This window comes from Nannobrachium achirus, assembly GCF_963921795.1.
Source record: "Nannobrachium achirus genome assembly, chromosome: 22".
Taxonomy (NCBI): Eukaryota; Metazoa; Chordata; class Actinopteri; order Myctophiformes; family Myctophidae; genus Nannobrachium; species Nannobrachium achirus.
The window spans coordinates 22,503,336-22,527,849 of record NC_137829.1 but is presented as its reverse complement, the minus strand read 5'-3'; the positions used below and the strand labels follow the sequence as shown (position 1 = coordinate 22,527,849).

General features: G+C 45.9%; 1 protein-coding gene across 1 annotated transcript; it reads left to right on the top strand.

Annotated features, from left to right (window-relative positions):
* Positions 1-5,287: 5,287 nt before the first annotated feature.
* LOC308307493 (matrix-remodeling-associated protein 5-like) lies at positions 5,288-23,518 on the top strand (the record flags this gene model as incomplete). The annotated part of the gene is made up of 13 exons (XM_080752759.1): positions 5,288-5,481; positions 6,316-6,445; positions 9,221-9,462; positions 11,004-11,155; positions 12,465-15,244; positions 15,797-16,075; positions 17,068-17,209; positions 17,779-17,914; positions 18,420-19,586; positions 19,877-20,084; positions 20,962-21,183; positions 21,293-21,641; positions 22,026-23,518. The coding sequence occupies 13 exons, from the start codon at positions 5,288-5,290 to the stop codon at positions 23,516-23,518; spliced, it is 7,494 nt and encodes a 2,497-aa protein (XP_080608885.1).
* Between the last annotated feature and the right edge of the window lie 996 nt (positions 23,519-24,514).

Below are 24,514 nucleotides of genomic sequence, written 5' to 3'. Positions count from 1 at the left end.
GCAGTTTACTAGCACTGAGCCCTGAGGTCACATGGAACCAAACCAAGGGTCTCGGTTCTTCTAAGGATAGCATTTAATGCTTTGCCCTCTTCGATCCCTGTTTTCACTTTTAGGAGTGACCTTGAGAGAGAGAGAGAGAGAGAGAGAGAGAGAGAGAGAGAGAGAGAGAGAGAGAGAGAGAGAGAGAGGCTCTTTGCTAGGGGAACTGTGTATCATTATTGATTTTTTTGGTTGTTTTTTTTTCGGTGGACTTTGTTTGTTTTCGTGTTTGGAGGAGTTTTGTGCCCATGGCAATCACTGCTTTAAATAGCCAGGGCTCACTGTAAAAGGTTTTTATTTGTTGTGATGTTGTGATCTTGTCTTGTCTATACCCTGCTTTTGAGTGTTACCTGTTTTGAGTTTTTAATTGTGTACAGACCGTGAAAACACATTTTCCTCTGTGGAGGACAATAAAGAATGAATCTGAATCTGGATCTGGATTTCATTTTTGTCTTTGAACTTGCGAGGAGACATGAAGCCTAACATTTCCATGACAAGCTATGAGTTCACATTTAGCATACTGTATACCAATACCAGAACACTGCAGAGTTCTTGGAGGAACTCTTGGTTGAGAACAAAGATTTGAACTGTTTGTACTTTGTAAAGTGAGCCCAGCCCACCATTACTTTTACTATCAATAATGTGTTTCTTTTTTTAAATCATCTCAAAGCTGGGGAACAACAAAAAGGACTGATTATTGTAATATGATCTCTAATATATTATGGTATGTCGATTCATAGTTTCCTCATATGTTGATTGTAGGGGTTAGCTGAAAATCAACAATATTATTAGGGCTGTCCATCCATATTGTCTCTGACCCCAACCATGTCCTGGACAGTGAATACAAATTGTTACCGTGCAATTGTTACTATTTAACAGGGTTAGACTGAAGTTCTCTTTTATGCACCAGTAAATCCTAAATCAAATATGGCCCTTAATCCCAGATCATGTACTGTATGTTTGAAGGACCTTTAATATTATCTTCTGTAATTGTTTGGATGTTATTTTTCTTGTCTTACATTTTTGGTCTGAGAAGATGTTAAAAATGGTGCAAGAAAAGATTCTGAGTTGATCTCTCAATAAAGTATCATCATCATCGTCGTCATCACGTGTTCAGTCCTTGTCAGTCCTCTGGGTTGTTTTTCTCTTCAAAACTTGACTTATCTGGTCAATAGTTGCCCAGAGTAAAAAGAGAGCGAAAGTGGTGTGTGTGTGTGTGTGTGTGTGTGTGTGTGTGTGTGTGTGTGTGTGTGTGTGTGTGTGTGTGTGTGTGTGTGTGCGTGCGACGTGCATGCGTGCGTGCGTGTGTGTGTACGCGTACGTGCATATGTGCGTGCATGCGAGAGAGAGAGAGAGAGAGAGAGAGAGAGAGAGAGAGAGAGAAAGAGAGATGCCCTAGTATACAAGCGATCCCTTGTATGCACTGTCTGTATGTACTACTACAATCACACTCACACTGTAATGTAGTTCGTCCGTCCTTCCTTCCTTAAGTCAGTTGGTCAACCAGTCAGTTTATCCAGTCAGACGGCGGGTTATCCAGCCAATAGACTGCAGAACATTCCAATACGATGAAGGGTGTGTGTTGTAGTGTAATAGAGAGGGTTGGGATTGGGCCTAATGCTTTCTGCAGCCACCTCCGAGCTGCAGAGGATGGATGGAGCGTGAGAACACAGAGGAGACATAGGCCAGTCTCTCCTACAGAGATGGAGAGAGACGGGGTCGGGACCACTGACTGTAAATAGGAGGAACAGAAGCTGGGAGAAAGAAAGGCCGGCAGACATATCTATAGAGATGTCAAAGGACAAAGAGAAAACATGGCATCCTCGTACTGCACGCACGCACGCACAAACACACACACACACACACACACACACACACACACACACACACACACACACACACACACACACACACACACACACACACACACACACACACGCAAATGTTTGTGGACTTTGCTCTGACTTACTGTACATTCATTCCATCGCTTATACACTAACCATACGAGATACATGCATAACCAGAGCCATATTATTAAAATGGGTCACAAAATATGTCCCTAACAATAACTAGATAATGTGTTGTCAGTCACTGGTCACTGGACCACAATTTGCCCTAAAATAATGTGGCCTATCAGGAATAGACTCCATGCACATACCCCTTCTTTCTCTCTCTCTCTCTTTCTCTCTCTCTCTCTCTCTCTCTCTCTCTCTCTCTCTCTCTCTCTCTCTCTCTCTCTCTCTCTCTGTCAGAAATGCACAGCAGGTTTTGAGGGAGGGGCGGGTCTACTGTCTGTGATTACAGGAGACAACAGCTGAGGAACATCAGTCTATTTCTGTTCTCTCCTCTTTTTGGTCTTTCACTCCTGCAGGAGGTGTCAGTCATCATTAAGGGGGTCAGTGAGACCACCCTAAAGTACCAAGACAAGAGGACACTCCTTGGTTTAGATCCTGCTCTAACCCAGATTACAGGGGAAAGGAGGTTGGAATGGAATTTCACTGCACCTACTTTGTCCATGCTCACTTTACCCTTGAGCAAAACTGTCCTTCTTAGTGAGGAATGAGTAAGGGATATGACATATGAGAGAGTGATATGCAGCCGAGGGGATCTCGAGCCCCACTAACCTCTCTACCCTGCTCCCAAGATACCATGCTCACCACCACAGGCAAATGACATCAATGGCCTATTATTGCCTATTCATAAATAGGCATGGAAGACTGGAATACAACCACCCTAAGGACTACAAACCATGGGTTGACATCTAGACCTACTGCGCATATACAGTATGAAACAGAGCTGCTATACCTTTAAATGCATTTTATTTATTTTTTTCCTTATACTATTTTGTATTGAGAAAAAACAATGCTGCCATTTGTTCCAAAAGCTTTATTGTGTATAGTATAAAATGACACTATGTGACATAGCTCTGTTTAAATGTATAGGCCTACCCCCTCGAACTATATGTTTTCCATTTTAAACTGTTTTTATATTTGTTTGACACTCGCTTTGGCAATCCAAACTTATGTTTTCTCATGCCAATAAAGCTCCTTTGAATTGAAAATTGAATTGGAATACACACATGCCCTTTAAACCATAAAGTAAATGTCAAACAAGTTTAGTGATATTTTTATTGGAACACTGCAAATTGTAACAAGAAATTCCGACCACGGTTGGTTGCTCTCACTTTATGGCTATAACCATCTTTCTGGGCGTTTGTTTCACCTTTCGTTTTCTAGACTAAAAAGCCCCTCCTTGCCTTGGACAGACCCCTTGCTCGCTGCTTTGCTTTGAGCGTCACTCTCAAAAGTTCACTTCAGTCCAGTCCCCCTAAAGTCAAATACACACTCTCGCCGCACACACACACACACTCACTTGCTCTCACTCAAACACACACTCACGCTGCGCCAGACGACTCTCCAAATAGTCCGCCTGCCGCGACCAGTGCGCTACTTTTTGCACTTCAGGACTGGAGGAGCCGAGCAAACAGACCTGTTGGATTGTTTCCTTCTCTGGAATACTGATGTTGTGAATTCGTTTGGACTTTCCGAAAATAGTTTTGTTTGATTCGTGGTTATAACATAAAGCAGCGTGTTTTTTTCCCCCCTCTTTCAAGTTTCTGTCCACACTTTTTGTGATCTTAAATTATAAAACTTTCTTGGAAACTTTTTTTTCTCCTCTGAAACTGGCATCTTAACGGGTGAAATAACTGCTCAATTATGTAATTGCCAGTCTGTTTGGATTTAAATTAGCGTTTGACGGAGGGGAGAATGAATAATCCGGAAAAGTAATTCCCTTTTCCAGATCAAAAGGATTTCAAGGTAGGAACATATAGGATCTATTATTTTCAATGCAGTCATCTATTCATCTGCAACGCTGCTTCCTACTGTGCATATTGTCCACTTTTCAACTGAAAATAGTTTCTTGTCGCTATCTATTCACAGCTCCAGTGTTTGAATGTTACAATTGGTTAATTGAGTCGCGCGTCAGGGGCGTACGTGCTTCTTTGCGCGCGTCCATTCAAAAACTAAAATAGCGCGCGGCGTGCCTGCGTGCGTGCGTGCGTGCGTGAGAGATATTCAACACAGTTGTCTGTCGAATAATCATCAATGAACGAGTAAAGGAATTGACGGTCTTATCTTATGTTGTAAGACTCGTACTAATGTGTGTGATGTATTTCTTTAGTTGTTAAATCTGTCATCAATTAAACAGACTAGCTGGCTGGCACAGTTTGATCTTATGATTTTGCGTCTCATGAAGATTAGCTGATGTTCTCCTAAGTTTTCATTGAATTCACGTGTTGTTGTGGTTCGAGCTTTAAAAAAAAAACATCGTTGTTGTTGACCTTAAATCACTAATTAAACAGATTGGGTTTAATATGATTCAGTTTTAAATGCATGCTTCAGTTGTTCTGCCTGAGGAAGGAACAATTAGATAGACCTCTCTCCTTCCCTCTGAGTGTGTGTGTGTGTGTGTGTGTGTGTGTGTGTGTGTGTGTGTGTGCGCGCGCGCGCTCCCCAACAATGCTGTGTGTCCTCAGAATGTAAGCACAGGTGTGTATGTGTGAGTGTATTTGGTTGTACATGCATGCACAATCTGTGCAGATGTCTGATGACTTGTATTTGCCTTATGTTCATCCTTCATGGATTGTTGTTGGTGTTCCTGCATGTTCCCTATGCTGTTTGCATATCCTAGTACATTAGACAATCATGTCTAATATAGGGCTGGGTGATATGGACCAAATCAAATATCACAATATTTGAGACCAAATAATAAATACTGTATGTAACGTATTAAAATGATTTGATTGTCAAAGTCAAACATTATGCCATTTCATGATATTGCGATATACAAAATCCTATACAATATCTAGTCTCATATCACAATATCCATATAATGTCTTCAGAAATCCTACAATTAATTTTGTTTACATTTCATGGGTCAGGATAATGGACCATATCATTTGCCTTTCAAGGAAAAACAAACATGGAATCTCTCTTGTCTTTTCTGTTTGGAAAGAGAGCGAGATCATTTAGGTTAAATACTGTATCTATAAATAGATAGGAGTATTTGTGGTGGTTCAGTAGTAAACACGGGAGCTCATTAACCCTGCTAATTGAGTTAAGATTCTGTCAGCTGGGGACTGTGTCTGTGGCGCTGCTTGCAACCAAATTCTCTGTTAATTGGTTATGAACTTTTTTCTCGTTCACAGTGATTACCCCGTTGACTCCACTAATCTTCTGAAGTGAAGATGATGTGTCAGAGAGTGAGTGTGCCCATCGTGACAGCACTGACAGTAGTGGTGCTGGTTCTCCTAGTCCCGGGGGGCCGGGCCTGTCCCAGATCCTGTAACTGCTACCAGGCCAGCGAGGTCCACTGTACCTTCCGTTCTCTGCTCTCCATACCTCCTGGCCTGCCCACACAAACCCTACGCATTAATCTAGGGTAAGGACACATGCGCATAGGGGTGGAGTGGGATATGGAAAAATACAATATCACAATATTTTTCGAAGCTGTATCATGATACACGATCTTATCACTATCCTTTTTCATGTTGGTTTTTATGGTTCATTTTCAAGTTACTTAACAGTACAAGGTAACAACAACTAAAAGAAAAAGGAGTAACAGAACATTTAGGCCAGTGGACCTCAATGTGGGTTCAGGGACTCTCTGGGTTCATTTTAGGAGGTCTAAATTGATCCTTACAAGTATGTAATTCTGACAGTATACAAATGAAACCAAATTAAACCAAATGGACCCTTACGGGTCCATTTGGTTTCATTTGTCAGAGTTAAGGGGAGAGTTAAGAGTTAAGGGGAGACCTTGACATTTTAAAGTTTGAGAACTACTGATTTAGACCAAAATGCAGGTTCAAATGAATTCTGCAATGAATCTCTGTATTAACAATTCAACAGGATTTTGTATAATGAACCCTCATTGTATCACGATATATACGATATCTCTGAAAAGGCATATCATTGAGACATTGTTTCGTCTCAACGATATTTAATTTATCACCATATTGCCCACACCTACATGCGCACACTCATGCATACTCAGATATACACGCAAAGATGCAAAAAGCCGCTACACACAGACACGAGTGTGTGCACGCACACACATGCTCACAAAGAGTGTACACAGCATAGATAGACCCTATCAAATTAGAGCTTATATTGGTCATGGTTGCACTGGTTGTGGTAATATTTTCATATTTCCATGCGTCATTGGTTGATGATGTCCTTGGTTGATGATGATGTGGTTTCTCTGCTCTGGTAGGTTCAACAGCATCAGCAGGATCCCTGACAACTCATTGGCTGGCCTGAAGAGGGCAGAACTTCTCATGCTCCATGGCAACGACATTCACCAGATTCCAGATGGGGCATTTCGAGACATGAAATCACTACAGGTAAACCCGAAAACCAGATCTTTTCTGGAGATGTCGTGTGCCTGGGCTTTGATCAGAATCAGAATTGTGTTTGTCACATCACATCACATCACATCACAGGTTTACAGGGTGAGATTTGTGTGTGAACAGTGAAGAGGGACATTTCTGTCTCTGTGAGGAGGGCAGAGGAATGATTTGCAGGAATCAAACCCATGCCATTGTGGAGGGACGTGCAGAGAATGTTAGAGAGGCAGGGGCTGAAATATCTAAAAGGGCCTTTTGGTGAAAATATCGAAAATAGCAGACCTCCAAGCTCACAACGCACGGCATGGATTTCAGGAGAGTTTAGATAAGGCACTTGAATGCCGCCTTCAGGTATGGCATGGAATGAGGGCATTTGCGTTTCTTTCACCATAGTAAAACAGAATTCATGGTCTGGAGATGTGTGCACGTGCCTGATTGTGGTTATGTGCAGGCAGCAGAGTGAACCAACATCGGTAAAGGTGATGATCCAGGGATAGCTTTTACAGGGAATAAATGTAGAGATTTTGTAACTGACTGGTAGCCAGGCTGTATCTCATTAATGTTCTGTGTCCCTGTGAAACGCTCACATCTTAGCAAAACGTCCAAAATGCATGATGAATGTTAATGGGGTCATGCATTTTTTATTTGGGCTGATTCGTTTCTCACCCCACCGGTTACTACGAATTTGACTCTGAGGATACCGGTTTTTAGCAGGTCATAGAAGATGGAGACTGAAGAAGTCAAATTAGGGACAAGACTCCTCCGATATTCCTTTCATCGCCCTCCATTGCCTCCAGGCACAGAAGACGATGGGAACATTGTGAATATAACATTATGGGTTTCTTCTGCTCTCTTTCAAGTGTGCTTTACTGGAGCAAACTCAACTCCTAAACGTGAACATATGCAGAGTATGCATGGCTCGCTCGCAGGATTATGTGCGATGTGAAGACATGACATATTTATTCAGTGCCTTGACAAAGAACAAATAGCAGTTCTAACAGCTTGAGTAATGTTGTGTTTACACTATATTGTACAGAACCAAATACTTCAAAATGTTAGGTGAATGTTACCACATGTTGCCACTTTGATGCATGCACCTGTATCAGGGGTTATATTATTATAGACTTATGTTCAGTGGGCGCACACATCTGGGATACATTTAATTTAAACCAATTCACTAATCCATTTGACCTTAGATATCAATAAATAACCGAATAACTGAATAAATAATCGGTCTAATATTCTGTTCTTTCAGTGTACAGAACTAATGCATAATTTATGTGCATGCTATTATTTTCTCCATGTTGCTGAGAGCGAAGGCACCGTTTTCAGCCAGTAACCTCAGGGCAGGAGTCGGAGAGAACATACTGTATGACTCCTGGCAGTTATTGTTCCCCTATCGCCTCCGAGGCAGACGCTGATATATTTTGTTGTGATAATAGGACCCATATTTCCGTGTGTTGACTTAGCCCCATGTGCGATATCTGTCAGCAGCCACAGCGACTTCTCCAGCTAAGTAGTCTCTCTGGGGAGTAAAATATGTCATAAATCATGCAGAGAGAGAAGGTGTATGCATCTCCCTCAACTTCTGGAGGGCTTGCCACAAATGACAAGAGTAGCTTTTAACGGGTCTGGTGGGCTCATCACCACACGTCACAATATTCACAGTAACCTATGGTGGACTCGCACACATCACAAGAATCGCAGTAACGAGTCCGAGGTCGCAGGATCTGTGTTCGGCGTCGGAAATAGCTGAGCTCCAAACTCACAACGTGTCGCAGAGCCCTTTGAATCCTTGATAGAACCTTTTAGGCACCGCCTCTCTCTGTCTGACCAACAGGGGAACAGCTTTGATCTGAGACATTATTTTGCATTTCCTATTTGGTTACCAGAGTGATAACCTTTATGTGTTACAGCAGCATCTCCATTTGGGTTCTCCGGCTTGACCTGATTCATTCACAGCATGGTGATGGAGATACCGCATATGCTGCAGGGTTCTGGTGGCGGGCGCTTGTGGCTGTTTTCACTTCAATTGTGTCAAATATGTAGGAGGCGTTTTTCAATCAGTTGCGGTTAAATGGAGGACGTCATCTCTTCATGCAGACACTTAACCTCTCCCTGGTCCACACATGCACGCACACACGCACGCATGCATGCACGCACACACACACACGCACGCACGCACGGTCACTCACTCACTTATTTTGTCTCTCTCCCCTCAACATTTGAAGCTCAGCATGTGTGTAATTGTTTAGTGTTTGAAACTCAGCTATAGCTATAACAAGCTGAAAGCAGCAGTTCTCAATGGAATTCTCTCTCTCTCTCTCTCTGTTTCTGTCTCTGTGCCCCAAAGCAGAGCTTCATACAGAACAAAACGCTTTTCATTTGTTGTTCATTTTTATCTTCATTCCCCGTCACGTCAGTCCAGATTGGAGAACAGCTCCTTCTTTTTTTATTTTTTTCAAATATTTGTTTATTGAGGTTCTGTTTGCTTACAATGTGTGTACAATGTGTGTCGAACCACCACATTTTTGGCAGCATAGCTGCTTTAACATTACAAAGAAGTACACAAAAACAACAGCAAGTACCACAACATACAGACATTTCATTAAACATCAACAGTAAAGGGATCCACTGCATCCAAGACTGGGTGCCATTCATACCCTTCCATGTTATCACGGAGGATAGAAGTCAGTTTTTGAGAACATCTCCTTCTGATTGCTGTTCTAACCTTTCACCCCCCCCTCCCAACACATCCCTCCCATCCATCAGATACTGAAGCTGAGCTACAACAAGCTGAGGGAGATCTCCTCCTCGCAGGCCTTCTCGGGCCTGACGTCGCTGCTGCGGCTGCACCTGGACCACAACCACCTGCAGTACCTCCACCCGCAGGCGCTGCTGCAGACGCCCAGCCTGCGGCTGCTCCGCCTGCAGGGCAACCGCCTCCACCAGCTGCACCCGCGCGGCCTGTGCACGCTGTCGCTGCTCAACACCTACTTCTACTCCACGCTCAGGTGAGCTCTAAATGGAACGGTAAAACCGCCTTTCCCGCAGAGGAGCGCCGGTGGCCCGCCCGTTATTCGTGGTGCAAAAATGATAAATGGCCCGAATTCTGTTCGTTTCAGTCCCGTGAGCATTTGACATCTCTGTGGCAAGTATACTGTATCATTGTCTCCACCAGCCGAAGGCTGAGGGAGAGTATGTTTTCCCCTCCGTCCGTCCGTCCGTCCGTGCGTCCGTGCGTGCGTCCGTGCGTGCGTCCGTGCGTCCTCGCAGTTTGTGAGCAGCTAATCTCAGTCACCGTTGGCCCGATCGCTGCCAAACTGAGCACACACACTCCCTGGATGCCAATCTAGAACCTCTGCCCCACATTTTTCAAATCAGCCTCATGGTGGCGCTATAACAGGCCGATTTGTGTGGCCTGGTTGTTACCAGCTAATCTCCGGCGCCGTTGGCCCGATCGCTGCCAAACTGAGCACACACACTCCCTGGATGCTAATTCAGAACCTCTGCCCCACATTTTTTAAATCAGCCTCATGGTGGCGCTATAACAGGCCGATTTGTGTGGCCTGGTGGAGACCTGTGCTCGGAAGAGCACTGCTTCTAGTTCTATATCTGTTGCATCATTCCATTCTAGCCTAATGGGGTGGCAAGCAGGTGAGGTTCCATCAGTGGTTGGAGATAATGGTAAACATCCCAACCTCTCGTGTCGGCTGCACCGTCAGCAGTCCCTGTGCCCTTCCCCGTGCTCTAAATGTACTTGACTAATCTGTATTGATATATAAATATACAGGATATACAAAAAATATGAGAATGGATGGACAATGATGATGATTATAATGATGAAAATATAAAAAAATATGTTGACCAGAGGTTCCCAAACCTTTTAGCTTGTGACCCAAAAGAGAAATTAGATGTTTGCCTGATAACATTCAGGCAAAATTATAGATTGTCTATTTTCACTACTTCTTAAACTTTTGTGTTTTCATTTATGGAATATCTTCGGTTTTTCTTTCATGATTTTCTTCATGAAATAAAAGAAAAAAACTTTTGAATTTAGTTTTTAATTCATGAAAGATTTTTGTTCATTTGTTCATTGAAAATGTTTTGAATTAATAATCATTTAAAACAAATTGTATGGAGTAAAGGGACCCTTCCTGATATCCTTTCACATCTTCCCTGCTATATTTCTCTCTTCCCTCCATAGAGTATATATAAAATAGAGAGCGGACGAGCCCCGCCCCCACTATCATTTCAATGCAAGTGCTCAGTGGCGTTTTGAAGCAACGGCTACGTGCTAGCATGTAGCTAATCCAGGTGCATTCTGGGGGAAATTGGCCACTATTCGAGACCACAAATGACGTCACGCTGCTCTCCGCTCACAGGAAGGAGTGGAGGGGGCGGGACCAAAATGCGCGTTTAGGCTGCAGTTCCAACTTTGGCCACCATCGGGGTTGCTTCAAATCTAGCCCTGGGTTCTGGGGGCTTGCTTCCCTCCCCTGTCCCTTTCTACTCCACTTTCACTTGACACTTCCTCTATTGTTTTACTCCCCAGGCACCTGGATCTATCCAACAACAGCATAACCACTCTGCCCAGAGAGACCTTGGAGACGGCGCCCCTGCTGGAGACCCTGGTACTGCAGGCTAACCCATGGAGCTGTGACTGCAGGATGAACTGGTTTTCTGGCTGGGCTCTTGCTCACCCAGGTGAGTCTGTTTGCCTTTGCATTCAGCTATTTTCAGACCTTTTTAATCGTCTCATATCTTTGGCCATATTATGTCCCTCCCACTGCTGTGAGTGTTTGCTTTAAAGCAGCTGTGGACACACAATGGTCAAAGATAAAACTATAGTTAGAGAGACTGTCACAGACATGAAAAAGATTCAGGATGGAAATAGAGGAACAGTCTGTTACAGTAATCACTTAAGCACTGGCATCCCTATTTTGGGTACGTCATTATAGGCGAGAATGTTTAAAAATATCGTTCAAAAGAAAGAAACAATCAGGGAGTTGGCATTTTATCTTCACAGTCATTTATAGAAAAAATCTTTCCCAGGTTATTCTGTGGGTGGCCTCTTGATGCATCAATCTAATTTGGCTTAACATGGCTCTGCATGCTTCAAGCAAGATCGCATTATTATTTGCAACAGACGATCAGGTCCAATTGTCCTCACAATACTGCACCCTAATGTCTTGGAGTTGGGATGCAACGCATCTGTTTTTTATATAATTATAACCTTGATAAAAATCTCCCCAGATGCTATCCTCCTCTCCACCTCTGTCAGCCGCTCTCTCCGTCTCACCCGGTCATTGATAGAGACGTGAAAGCTGGGTGAACCTTGACATTTGTTTGGTTGACGTGCCAGATTCAGCTGTGTGACTAATCTGTGATGATCGCGTCCGCTGTGTGCAGATAGCTGAAATGTAGGCTTATATATGTTGCGCAACAATGACGTGATTGTGCACGGCTTGATTTGTGAGCTGCTTTCTTTTATGTGTTGCACTATGGCCCCATAGGGTACGATATTTCATTCTTGCTCTTTGCATAACCTGTGGAGATGAGAAAATGAAAGAAGAATGGCAATAAACTTCAACTTAGATAAGGCAACCATTTGTATAGGAATGCAACAGTTAATCAAACTAATCAATTGGATTTATTATACGAATGAATTGATTGTAGATCAGCTATTTCTGCTATTATTGCGCTGCTTTACAGTATGTCGAAGTATAAGATAGGGCTAAGTGGTCAATCAGGTTAATCGATTTAGTTGCTTTTATATATATAAACATTTAATGAATCAAGAAAGTAATCAATAGAATAACTGTAGACAAATGATGAATAGTTGCATCCCTACATTTGTATAAAAACTGCAACTATGTGTAATTTACTGTACATGGGAAGTAGAATCAGTTTGACTGCTTGAGCATGACAGCTGAAATGTAGGTTATAATTGCTATGAAGTGATGTTTAGTGAACTTTCTCTCTGTCGCTCTCTGTCTCTCTCTCACTGTCTTAGGCTTGATGAAATGTCCCAAAGGTCCCCAATGTCCAGTCTGTGAATCGCCCGATCCCCTCCGAGGCCGGGGCTTGCTCCAGCAGACTGACCTCTCCTGTGCCGCGCCTGTCATCTCCTCCGCTGGAAGAGATCCGCCTTCCGAGGTGGACCATGGCAGCATCCAGCCCATTGAATCTTTCATAGAGCCTTTGGGCACCGCCTCTCTGGGTCTGTCCGACCAACAGGGGAACAACGTTGATCTGAGCTGCGACGTCACTCACTCTGCCAACACTCCGGACATCACACCCCTCCCCGATCTCTCCCTCTCATCCTCTGCTCCGCTGTCCCTCTCACTCTCCCTGTCCCTGGAGTGTCCCGTGGAGAGAGGGAGTTACGAGACACTTTGGAGGATTCTGGCTTACTATAGCGAGACGGCAGTTCGCCTGGAGAGAGAGATAATGCTGAGTAAAGCCCCAGACTTGTCCTACCGTTACAGGCAGGCAGGGGAGAGAGAAGGCTACTACCATACTGGAGTCCGGGCTTCAATTAAAGCCAAGCCCCAGTGGTTGCTGCAGCCGTCTATTAGCATTCAACTCAACAGAGCGCAGTCCAGTGGGAACAGGCTTCAGCTCATATTGACCACAAGAGCATCAGCTCGTCCCGACCCTGTTCCGTCCTCGTCATCTTCCCAAGCTCTGCGTCCATGGGTGCTGATCCCTACTAATCACAGCGTCACAGCACTAGCAGCAGTAGCAGGCAGTAGGGTAGAACTGACCTGCCCTATTCTTAGCTCCGGCAAACCTACCGTCATAGAGTGGAATCTCCCAGATGGAACGCAACTCTTCTCCCCCTCCAGCAGCCCAGATGGCAGGGCCCACGCTTCAGTGTCTGGTTTACTAATACAGAAAACTGAACTTTCTGATTCTGGGATGTACTATTGCGTGGCCCGGGCAGGGAGAGATGTGGACGTTCTGCAAGTGCGTCTCGCAGTGGAACAGTCCTCTGTAGCGATTCCAGGGGAGCAAGTGGGCCCTTCTTTAACAGGGATGGTTGGTGAGGCCATGACACTGCCCTGCGTGGCATCTGGTTCGCCTATGCCTGATATTAGTTGGGTGTTGCCAGATGGGAGTATTGTAAGGCAGGGCTCAGGCAGGTCTAACGGGCTCACCATCCAATCAAATGGGAGCCTGTCCCTGCCACGCTCTTCCATGAATGACGCTGGCCAATACCGCTGCACGGCGGTGAACCAGTACGGTGCCGACTCTCTTTCTACACAGCTGAACTTAAACCCCCGACCATCCCGGCCACTCTTGACATCATTACCAAGGGGGCCACAGTCGGCTGCCGGTCGGTCAACTCGGATACGAGCCCCGTTGCTACAGAGTAATATGGTAGAGGAAGGCTCAGGAGATGAGGAGGAAGAGGAGAGAAATCCTTCAGCCGGCAGGAGGCGTACAAGACCACACCAGCCGTCCCTAAACCGACGTTATCCAGCTGGACACCCTCGGAGACGGGTACCTGTGAGAGCGGGTGTCCCGAGGAGGGGAAGTGGAGGGCCTTCCTCTGTTGAACCGAGAAGGAACCACTTAGATAACAGACGCAGAGTTAGTTCAACTAAACAGAAGATAGACCCACAGAAATGGGCTGACTTATTGACCAAGATACGGGACAGGACCGCACTTAACAGCACCAGCCAGTCAAACAGTGTGGAAGAGCCTACGGACAGAGGAAGGGATGAGGATGAGAGTAGTCGAGACAGAGTAAGAGGGGAGGGAGAGAGAGGTGAGGAAAAGGAAGCTGAAGGGTCATCTATTGATGATGCCAGTCTACAAGAGGAAGGCCTGCACCCTGTTCACACAGAGGTGCCGACACACAGACAGACAAAAATAAACACCCAAACAGACACAGGGACAGAGACAGAGAGAAATGTGGACACTGAGAGAGAGCAGGAGTCAGACCTACAGGTGGGGAGGTCAACAGAAACACAGACAGAAAGAGTGAGAGAGAATGAGGCTGAGAAAGACTCACAAACAGAGTTACAGATAGACCCAGTGACATCCAGAACCAATGAAATTGTCCCTGAACCAGTTGAAGAGCAGGAGAGGGAATCGATCCCTAATCCCATTGAACCCAGGCCTCAGAACCCACGGCAGGGACGTCTGCCTAACTCGGTCCCCAACTCACGGCCCCAGAGTCCCTGGAATGCTCGCAGGCGGATCGGGCAGAGAAGACGGATCAACCGTCCCAGGGGGCGACCTTTGACTCCTCGACCCCGACCTCTGCCAGTCCTCACGACACCGCAGTCACACTCTGTGGCCGCTGACACCACCGTGGCTACTCCGTCTCTGGCTCCAACATCCAGTTCTTCAACCATGGCGTTAGCGAAGAAGGATAAAATTAAGATGTCCAGTGCGGCTCCAGATGAGCTGGAATTTAATTCTCCACCTCCTGCCATTTCAGACTCTCTCCCTCTATCCCCTACAGAAAGCCCCTTCCCATCTCTTTCCCCATCTACTCCCCCTGTGCTCTATTCTTCCTCTTCACCTGCGCAGACCACCTCTCCCCCAATGACACATAGACAAGACACGTTGACTAACTCGGTCAACATGCCGGACAGCGTAGCACCTGGAACAGTGGCGACACTCACCCCCCCTCGAGCTCATACCACGATGATAGGGACTCCCCCAAGCAAACACACTGATGGACCCCCGAGCAAACACGCCAAGGAGATGGAGTGGAATTTGTTAGGAGAATCAGATGTGTCTTCGTCCCTCTCTCCCTCCTCCTCAGATTTGTCCACAGTACCCAGCACAGCTACCACCACTGTAGAAATCACTACAACTCCATCAGTCACCCCTATTCCAGTTACGAGTATCCAAGCAACTAGTACTGCTAGAATCACTACTGTTTCCCCAACAAGTAAACGTAAAAATCCAATCGCCACTACTATTACCACCACCACTAGTACTGCTTCCCCTACAACGACAACTAGAAAAACCACAAATCCCATCATTATCATTGACACTATAACCACCACTACTACTGCAAGACATCCAACTTCAAGCACTAGCAAAAGAACGACATATGCCACTATGTCTACAACCACAAACACTCCAGCTCTTCCCTCTACGACTAGTGCCACAACTACACTTCCTCCTCCTCCTCCAACTACTACTCCTACTACTACTACTACAACTACTACTACTCCTACTACTCCTACTACTCCTACTACAACAACAACTACTACTGCTGCTACTACTACTACTACTACTACTTTGACTACTCTCCCTACTACCACTACAACTACACCTTTGATGACCACCACGACTCCAACCGCCCCTATTACTTCTAAGGGTCCCACTATCAGGATAACTGCTCCTAGTATCTCTACCAGTACTACTCCTGTCACTACAACAACCACTACTCCTACTACTACCAGTACTACCAGAGAAGCCTCCAGACAGAGGCCGAGCTTAGAGCGGGTTGACCACAGAGGGGTGCCGGTTTCTGGGGTACCAGAGCAGAGCAGACCTCCCCCCAGCTGGAAGAACCCGGGAGTCAATTCTATTCCGGATTCGCACGACAGCAGACCACGCCCTCCCCTTGCTCCGTCCCTCCCTGCCTCACCCGGGGTGAGTTTGAATCAGAATAGAATAGTTCCACTTAAAAATATATATATATTTAATTTATTCAGTTCTTTCATTTGTTCCTTGCTTATTCATTCATTCTTCCATTCATTCAGGTTAGATAAAGATGTAATGTATCAATACTTCTAATTTGTAGTGTATAGTAGGTTGTATACTCTATATTGTTAATTAGCAAGTGGAACTTAATCACTTAAGCCCAATTTTATTCTGAAAATATTTTTGCTCATAACATGTTGCATTGTTGTGCTATTTTCAGATTTTTGAAAATTCATGAAAAGCGTTGAAAATGTTTTCCCAGAATGACATGCCCAAAATTGGGATGGCAGGTTGAAAGTGGTTAATTCAGCATGTAATTTCTTTTCTCCAAATGAGCTCTTGTCAAGTAAACACCAAACACATGTAGACATCTCACATGGTGGAGGACAAACACTGTGTACAGACCTAGAGGGGAAGAATAAAACAGTGGAAATTGCACAGCACTGTGGGTGTGAAAATAGACAATTCTGTCTGTTCAAATTGACCCATGCTTAATCTCCGGGGATGTTTATAGCAATCTTTCAATTTCATGGATTTTCCAGAGCTCTGCTGTAGTGCTGGAAAGATCTAAGGAGGAGATTAAAAACATGTGCCTCATAGTCAACAGCATTAGGTGCTCTAAGAGTTTAATCCTGTGGGATTTGAGATAATCAATGATCAATCCATTCCTAGAGCTCTGCTGCAAGGCCTGCCCAGACCAAACCATTGGCTCCACAGGTGAATATGGTTTAAAAAGTTATACTATTCAGAGTTTCATAATAACATAACATATAAATATTATATCTGGAATTTATGAGTAAGGGGTATTTATTTTTTATTTTTGTTTAATTACAATATTTTACTGTGTGCTTTGGTTGTCATTGGTAATTGTTATTTTGCTATTTATTTTTGCTCATTCAATCTAGTTCTATTTAGCTATTATGTTTATCTGTTGGCCACAGGTCCCCGTTTTACGATCCAGACCCAGGATTGCTGATCCCCATATCAGGACAGTGTCTGTCCCCGCGGAGAGCACTGCCAGTCTGGCCTGTGAGACTAAAGGAGAGCCTAAACCCACCATCACATGGACTAAAGTCTCCACAGGTACAGTACACACAGCCAGGGACACATACATGCACGCATTTCAAACAAAAATGCTCACGAATGTATTAGTCAGGCTTGGAAGTCATTTTATTTTCATTTCAAAGAGTTCAGAAAAGATTTAAACACTAAAAAGCTTTCCACATGAACAGTGTACTGGTCAAATATGATTATTAATAAATTCAACACATCATTCCAAAAGCAACTGGACAAAGTAAATCTTTAAGCCATAAAATGTAAAATGAAATCATCGCCAGTTTTGCAATGATCGCATGAACAACATACATTAATCTTACGGTGACCAAAAACCTAACACCCACTTACACCCAGCATTACACACTGGCATGCAAACAATGGGCTTTTCTATAGAGTACAGTGGTGGAAACAAGTCATGGAAGATTTTGTTCACTTGGAGGTGACTTCACTACACATGTGTCACTGTCCCTCCCTGCCACTCCTTTCCTGTTTCTTCATTACTCTGCCTTTCTTTCTTCCTTTTTTCCCCCTTTCCCCTCTTTTCTCCCACTCCCACTCTCTTGCTTCCTTCCTTCATCTCTCCTATCTCTTCTTAGGAGCTGTGATGTCAGTACACTCCAGGACCCAGCGTTTTGAGGTTTTGCCAAACGGAACCTTTGTCATCAACAATGTACAGATGCAAGACAGGGGAACGTATATCTGCAGCGCACAAAGCTCTCTGGGTCGTGACAGGTAATCCATGAATATTGCCCTGCAAGCCAAATGACGTCAAGATGACGATATAACGTCCTCCGGTGACTCCATTGATGTTCAGAATTCGGCCAGATCACAGCCCATATGGGGATGATCTTGATGTCATTACCAGGACGTCATATGGACTTTTTTGTTTGACAGGATTATTGTTATTGTTTGTAATGTTAGTTGAAATATGAGCATGTAAGGTTATATTCTGAGACATATCTGACTAGTTATGATATTTATCTGGCCTCGATCGGACCCTCTCTGATTAATCCAGGACGTCCGTTTTCGTTGGCAGGATTTATGTTGGTTGATATCAGGTAATATTCTAGAACAGATCTGACTAGTCATGGTTTGACTTGATCTGGCCCCAATCGAGACGTGACTGATTGGTCCAGGTCCTGACCGTGCTTGCTGGGATGAATATTGGACATTCTAATTATAATGTATACAGTATCACTCCATTTACGGTAAAATGTTTTATGTTTTTACATCACAGGATGCTCACCACTTTGGAGGTATGGTCCCGCCCCCCACGGATGCAGCTGGCCAATTACAGGGAAGCTACTATCCATCAGGGCGGAGAGTTGCATTTGGATTGCCAGGCAGATGGTGTTCCAGCTCCTCTCCTCTCCTGGGTCCTTCCTGACCGCTCTGTAAAGACCTCCGCCGACTCCTCCCATGGCCGCATGACCATGCATGCAAATGGAACGCTCCACATCTCTGCAGTGTTACTCAGTGACCGGGGTGTGTATCGCTGTGTCGCTTCCAACTCGGCCGGTGCGGCCAGCTCCTCTGTGCGCGTGCACGTGTCTTCGTTGCCCCCGGTGATACACCAGCCCCGAGAGGACCGCTTGGTTTTGACTCTGGGAATGCCCCTTTATGCCCACTGCTCGGCCCGCGGCGCCCCACCTCCGACCTTGCGCTGGCGGATCCCGGACGGGACCCTGGTGCGCACGTCCCAGTTCCTCCACGGAAACCTCTTCGTCTTGCCCAACGGCACACTGCACATTCGCAAACTGGGACCAAAGGACTCTGGGAGTTACGAGTGCACGGCGACTAATGCAGTGGGAGCCGACAAGAGGACGGTGAGGGTGGAGCTGGCAGGATGGAGGGACGGACAAGGAGGAAGAGGAGGAGGAGAGGAAATTGCAGTCAGAGCCACATCTACACTTCCACCTCAACCACCTCTTTCGGGTGGAGGCTCCTCTCTCCCTGCATCCCCGTCCCGTCCTGTCAACACCGGCAAACTCTCCCCTCCTCCGTCTCCACTCGATCGATCCAGGATACCTACCCCCTCCTCCTCCAACTCCCCTGACTCTCCTCCTCCTCCCCGCACACCCTACTCTAATAATCCATCTCCCAAAAGCAATGTGACAGGCAACATCTCCCCGGTACACTCCTCCCCACTGCCTCCATCCTCTCCTCTCTCCCCGGCAGTCTCTGTAAATAACACCAGAGTGTCACCCTCCACTGTAAGCCACGCGAAAGCCCCCGCTGTCCCTGTCAGCGCCCTCAGTAAGGCTCGGATCACCTCTACCTCGCCCTCTGTCACCATGGTTCACTATGGGGGCTTCCTGCAACTTCACTGCTCGGCATCTGGCAACCCACTGCCCAGTGTTATCTGGAGGACACCCCACAGGAAGCTGGTTGACGTGCACTTCAGGTACATGTGTCAATCAAGAAGTGTCAAGAAGTTTATATGCCATTGGTATTATTTTTCTATAATTTTGTTCTCTCTGTGTGTGTGTGTGTGTGTGTGTGTGTGTGTGTGTGTGCGTGCGTGCGTGCGTGCGTGCGTGCGTGCGTGCGTGCGTGCGTGCGTGTGTGTGTGCACGCGCGCGTGCGTGCGTATGCAGTAGCTTATATTTGAGAAAAGTGAAGTGGTTTTGATATCAGTTTATATGCCATTGTTATTATTTTTCTAAATGTGTGTGTGTGGTGTGTGTGTTCTAGTTTTGACCGACGGCTGAAGGTACATCCCAATGGCAGCCTCTCGGTTCAGACGGTAACAGAGAAGGATGCAGGGGATTATCTGTGTATTGCACGCAACAAGGTGGCCGATGACTACCGCCTCCTCCGGGTCTCTGTGGCCACCAAGCCCGCCAGGATCGAACCCAAGCAACCGTCCAATCAGATGGTGGAATTCGGCGGGCCGCTGAAGGTAGGCTCCCTTAAGTGATCTTCATTTACAAATGTTCATGAATCAATCAGGTACAATTCATTAGTGTGGTTGCCCAACAGGGCAACACATTATAGTCCTGGGGAAACTTTATTTCGAGGGTAACCTTTCCGCCGCCATTGGAAATTGACAGACAGACAGACATCTGTCAGGTATAGGGAATCAATAGGGAATCAATGGGAGTGGGAATCGGTAGGGAGTGGATCAATTCGTGGAGCTTCACATGATAGTTAGCTTACTGCAGAATATAGTCACGTCAGCAACCGTCAGCAACCACCGGCAACCACACTTGTAATTTCCAATTGCATCTTTTATGACTTACTGTGTGGGTGGCTGGATGGCCTAGCGGTTACAACGTAGGTAAAGTTGGTAAAGACAGAAAGAAAAAAATATATGTGACTTCAATTTAAATTCAATTCATAGGATGATTTGTGGCAGTTTAAGCACTTTAGCCAAAACAGGTGTCCCTATTTTGGCCAAATTTCCAAAATAGCAGCAGATTGACAAGCTTTGTAGATTGTTTTTAAAAAGCCGTCCCATTTCTCATTAGGGTATTTGGGTGTCCTTGGCATGGAAAGTTTTGGGATGGTTCATACCACCATGAAATTGAAAAGTCACAGGTTGGAGACTGCAAAAGTCAGCGAGTACAAAAGTTAGTCCACGTTTGAAGTTTGACGTGTCCTTGAGACACTGACCTGCTTACTGTTTAACACATTAAAGTGTATCTAAAGTGTAACTTTGACTTTGACTTTTGTCTAACCTCTGCTGTTTAAAATAATAGAGGTAGACATCATATGGGTAGTTAGTTATAAAAATACATTTAAAACAGCAGTATGTGAACACATCCTGCTGTCTCTAGGTGGATTGTCTGGCATCGGGACTACCTGACCCAGCTGTCCGTTGGAGCCTCCCAGATGGAACCATGGTGAACAGCGTGTTGCAGGGGGAAGAGAGGGGAGGACGAACACGGCGGCTAACTGTGTTTGACAATGGAACGTTGCTGGTGCCAGCGGTGGGGATGGGAGAGGAAGGGGAGTATACATGTTATGCTGAGAACCAGGGAGGGCAAGATACCATGAAGGTAAGATCAATCAATTCCCACGGAGAGCATTCATTTATTTCACATTTCTTTCATTCATGCACACATTTTGATATGCATTATTTATTTGTTTATGTTTAATCCCTTCAAGATCAAAGTCAAGGTCATGATGAACTCTCCACCGACCTTCACTGACGTGCCAGACTATGATGTTGTCAAAGTGCGACAGGGAGCGACTGCCGTCGTCCGCTGCAAGGCCAAGGCTAATCCCGCCCCCACCATCACGTGGTTCTCGCCAAACAATCGTGTAATCCCTCGGAGCTTGGGTTCCCGCTACTTTTCTGAGCGGGTGGTGGTGGTCTCAGAAGGAACTCTGGAAGTCCGCCTGGCCCAAAGGAGTGATGCCGGGAACTATACCTGCCGGGCAAGCAACGTGGCTGGGGTGAGGAGCAGGGTGGTGGGCCTGCAAGTGGAACTCCCTAACTATGGGATGAGCGGAAGTACACTTACTGTAGGAGTTCATGGGAGAGGCAGCAGTAGTACTAGTAGTAGCAGCACTAATAGTGGAAGCAGTCATAACTCTCTTGTCAATGTTAACACAGGCCAGAATGGGGATTCTTATAATGGATTTAGCAATGGAGGCACAGGCAGGTTTGGTAGTAATGGTGCTCATGGCAGCAGTACCAGTAGCAGCAGTAGCGGTATTGGAGTCAACAAGCCTATCAATGGAGTCACAACACAACTTGGTAGCAGTGTATTCAGTGTTGGAGGGAACGGGGCTAACAATATAGCTATTAGACCAGGTCAAATAGTCCATTTGACTGCACCTAATGGTAATAGCAATAGTGCTATCAGTGCTAATAGTCCAACTGGTATTGGAGCAGTTAGCGGTGGGCTGGGAAGGACAAATACAGATGAAGTTAATGGGAAGGCTAGTAATGGTGCCAGTGTTAGTACAGCCAATGGAAGACCAAATAGTGCTACTGGTAATACTGGTGTTATAAATAGTGGGCCCAGTAATGGCGCTGGAACCAGCATAGTAAGTAATATTGGTTTGAGTAGGACTAGTAACACGGGAGAGACAAGCAGCACGAGTGGAACAAACAACATTAACGGCAGGATCAGCGTTAGCACTAGCAATAGCGGCACAAGTGCTGTTAGTAACTCCACAAACACTGTGGTGAGTGCAGTAACATCAGTAAAACAGCGAGCAGTCAAGGGACAAACTGTGATGTTACCATGTCCTTCTCATGGTTCGCCGCCGCCCCGCCTGTCCTGGTTCCTTCCAGGCAACGGCATTTTGCCGGCTCCGTACTATGGCAGCCGTCTCACTGTGCACCGCAATGGCTCCTTGGAGCTACGGGGTGTGCGTATGAGTGACACTGGGACCCTGGTTTGTGTGGTGAGAGGAGAGAGAGGAGAGTCAAGGATACACGTGGAGCTGGAGGTCTCTGAGACACAGGCCGAACCCCCACCACATAGGACACCGGCAGTAGAGAGACCCCCACCACTCAGGACCCCGGCAGTAGAGAGACCGGCCTCAAGAGGTTCAGGATTATCTGACACTTCTAACTCAGCAGGTCTACCAGCCATCCCACTTTGGAGTCACTCCGGAGGCCCACCACAAGGTGCTCGTGAGACGGCTCGTCCACAAAGGCCAGTCACAGAAAGGCCATTCAGACCGTTCATACCCGTTCATGCACCTCGCTCAGACGTTCCATCGCTCCATTCTGGCGGCACCGTCTCGGAGCAAGTGAAGCACAGACCACAGCCGGTGGTGGTGAACTCAAAAACAGGTTCTCTGGTAAGCATCATTAACGGGGAGACCCTTCGCTTGTCCTGCTCTGCTCCCCAGGTCCTTGGTAATGTCCAGGGGGGGTCTCTGTCCTGGACCTTGCCCAGCGGCGAGGTGTTGTCCCGGGGCGAGAGCAGCGGTTCGGGTCGGTACTCGGTCCATGCGGACGGAACACTAACTGTCCAGCAGGCCTCCGTTTTCGACCGAGGCTCCTACTCCTGCCGGACCACGAACCACGATTCCTCCTCGGCCGCGACAATCATGGTCCCCGTGATTGTTATCGCCTACCCTCCTCGCATCACAATAGGCCCCTCCCCTGTGACTTACACACGCCCCGGGGTTGCCGTGGAGATGTCCTGCCTGGCCATAGCGACGCCGAGGGCGACCATCACTTGGGAGATGCCCGACAGGGTGCAGCTGAGGGCGACGGGACAGGCACGCACCTACGGCAATCGCTACCTCAGCGCCCAGGGGTCACTGATAGTTCAGAACCCGTCGAGTAGGGACACAGGATTCTACAAGTGTACCGCCAGGAATGTCATAGGCGTCGACACCAAAGTGACTTACTTGCATGTTATGTAATGGAGGTGATTCTCACCCAGAGATGCACACACCTGTGTTTAGACACGTGTAGCCAGAGAACACACACAGAATGCACACACATGCAGAAACAGGGAGAAACCCATACCCTCCACGATGTACTGTAGTGTGCACAGAAACAAGCGTGCTCACCTATGCATCTACATACACTGTGAACACACACAGACCTGTCTGCTTGCTTAGAGACACACAGAGATAGAGACCTCACCAAAGGCTCTTGAACAGCGGTGACAGACTTCCTGTTCTCTGAATAGTACAGTATACTGTATGTCCCTCGTGCCCAAAGGAACTGCAATGCTCAGTGCAGAAGACACTGTCAAACTGAAGAAAAGACTGAAGTACATAATATAATATATGTTTTATATCTTTATTTTTATGTGTGGCATCCTGTGATTTGTATTCCTCTGTTTTGTATAATGAGTGACACGATGCTTTGCAGAATGTAAGTGTCTGTATTTGTCTCTATAATGAAGCATATCAGACTTTTTTGATATAACTGAGTTTGTATTTGACATGATGTGCCTTATCTCAGCTGTTATATGGACAGTTCTTATGCAGTTCTAACTGTAGCTAGTCAAAGTCCACAGCACAGTGGGTTAGGTAGCAAGAGACCTAAGATGATTCAGGACTGGTACTTTTGGTTAAAACATATAAAATGCATAATGCATTGCACAATTGAAATGCCCATAATTTTACAGATGGACTTTTCAGGGAATATTTCAAACCATCAGAACAAATTCTTTATTTAAAAAAAAAGAAAAATCGATGGACTATTTTGTGGAAACAGGCAAACCAGCATGAACTCAGACTACAGTATGGTTGGTATGACAAAAACACTGATCATAGGCCGCTCACCAGATCTGACAACAAATGAAGTTCACATGGGTGTTCAAATGGTGTATACCGTTTCATACCATTGGTAAGGCTTGGAATGACATATTTTCTCTATCGAAGATCTTACTCAGCCCAAAGGTGTGC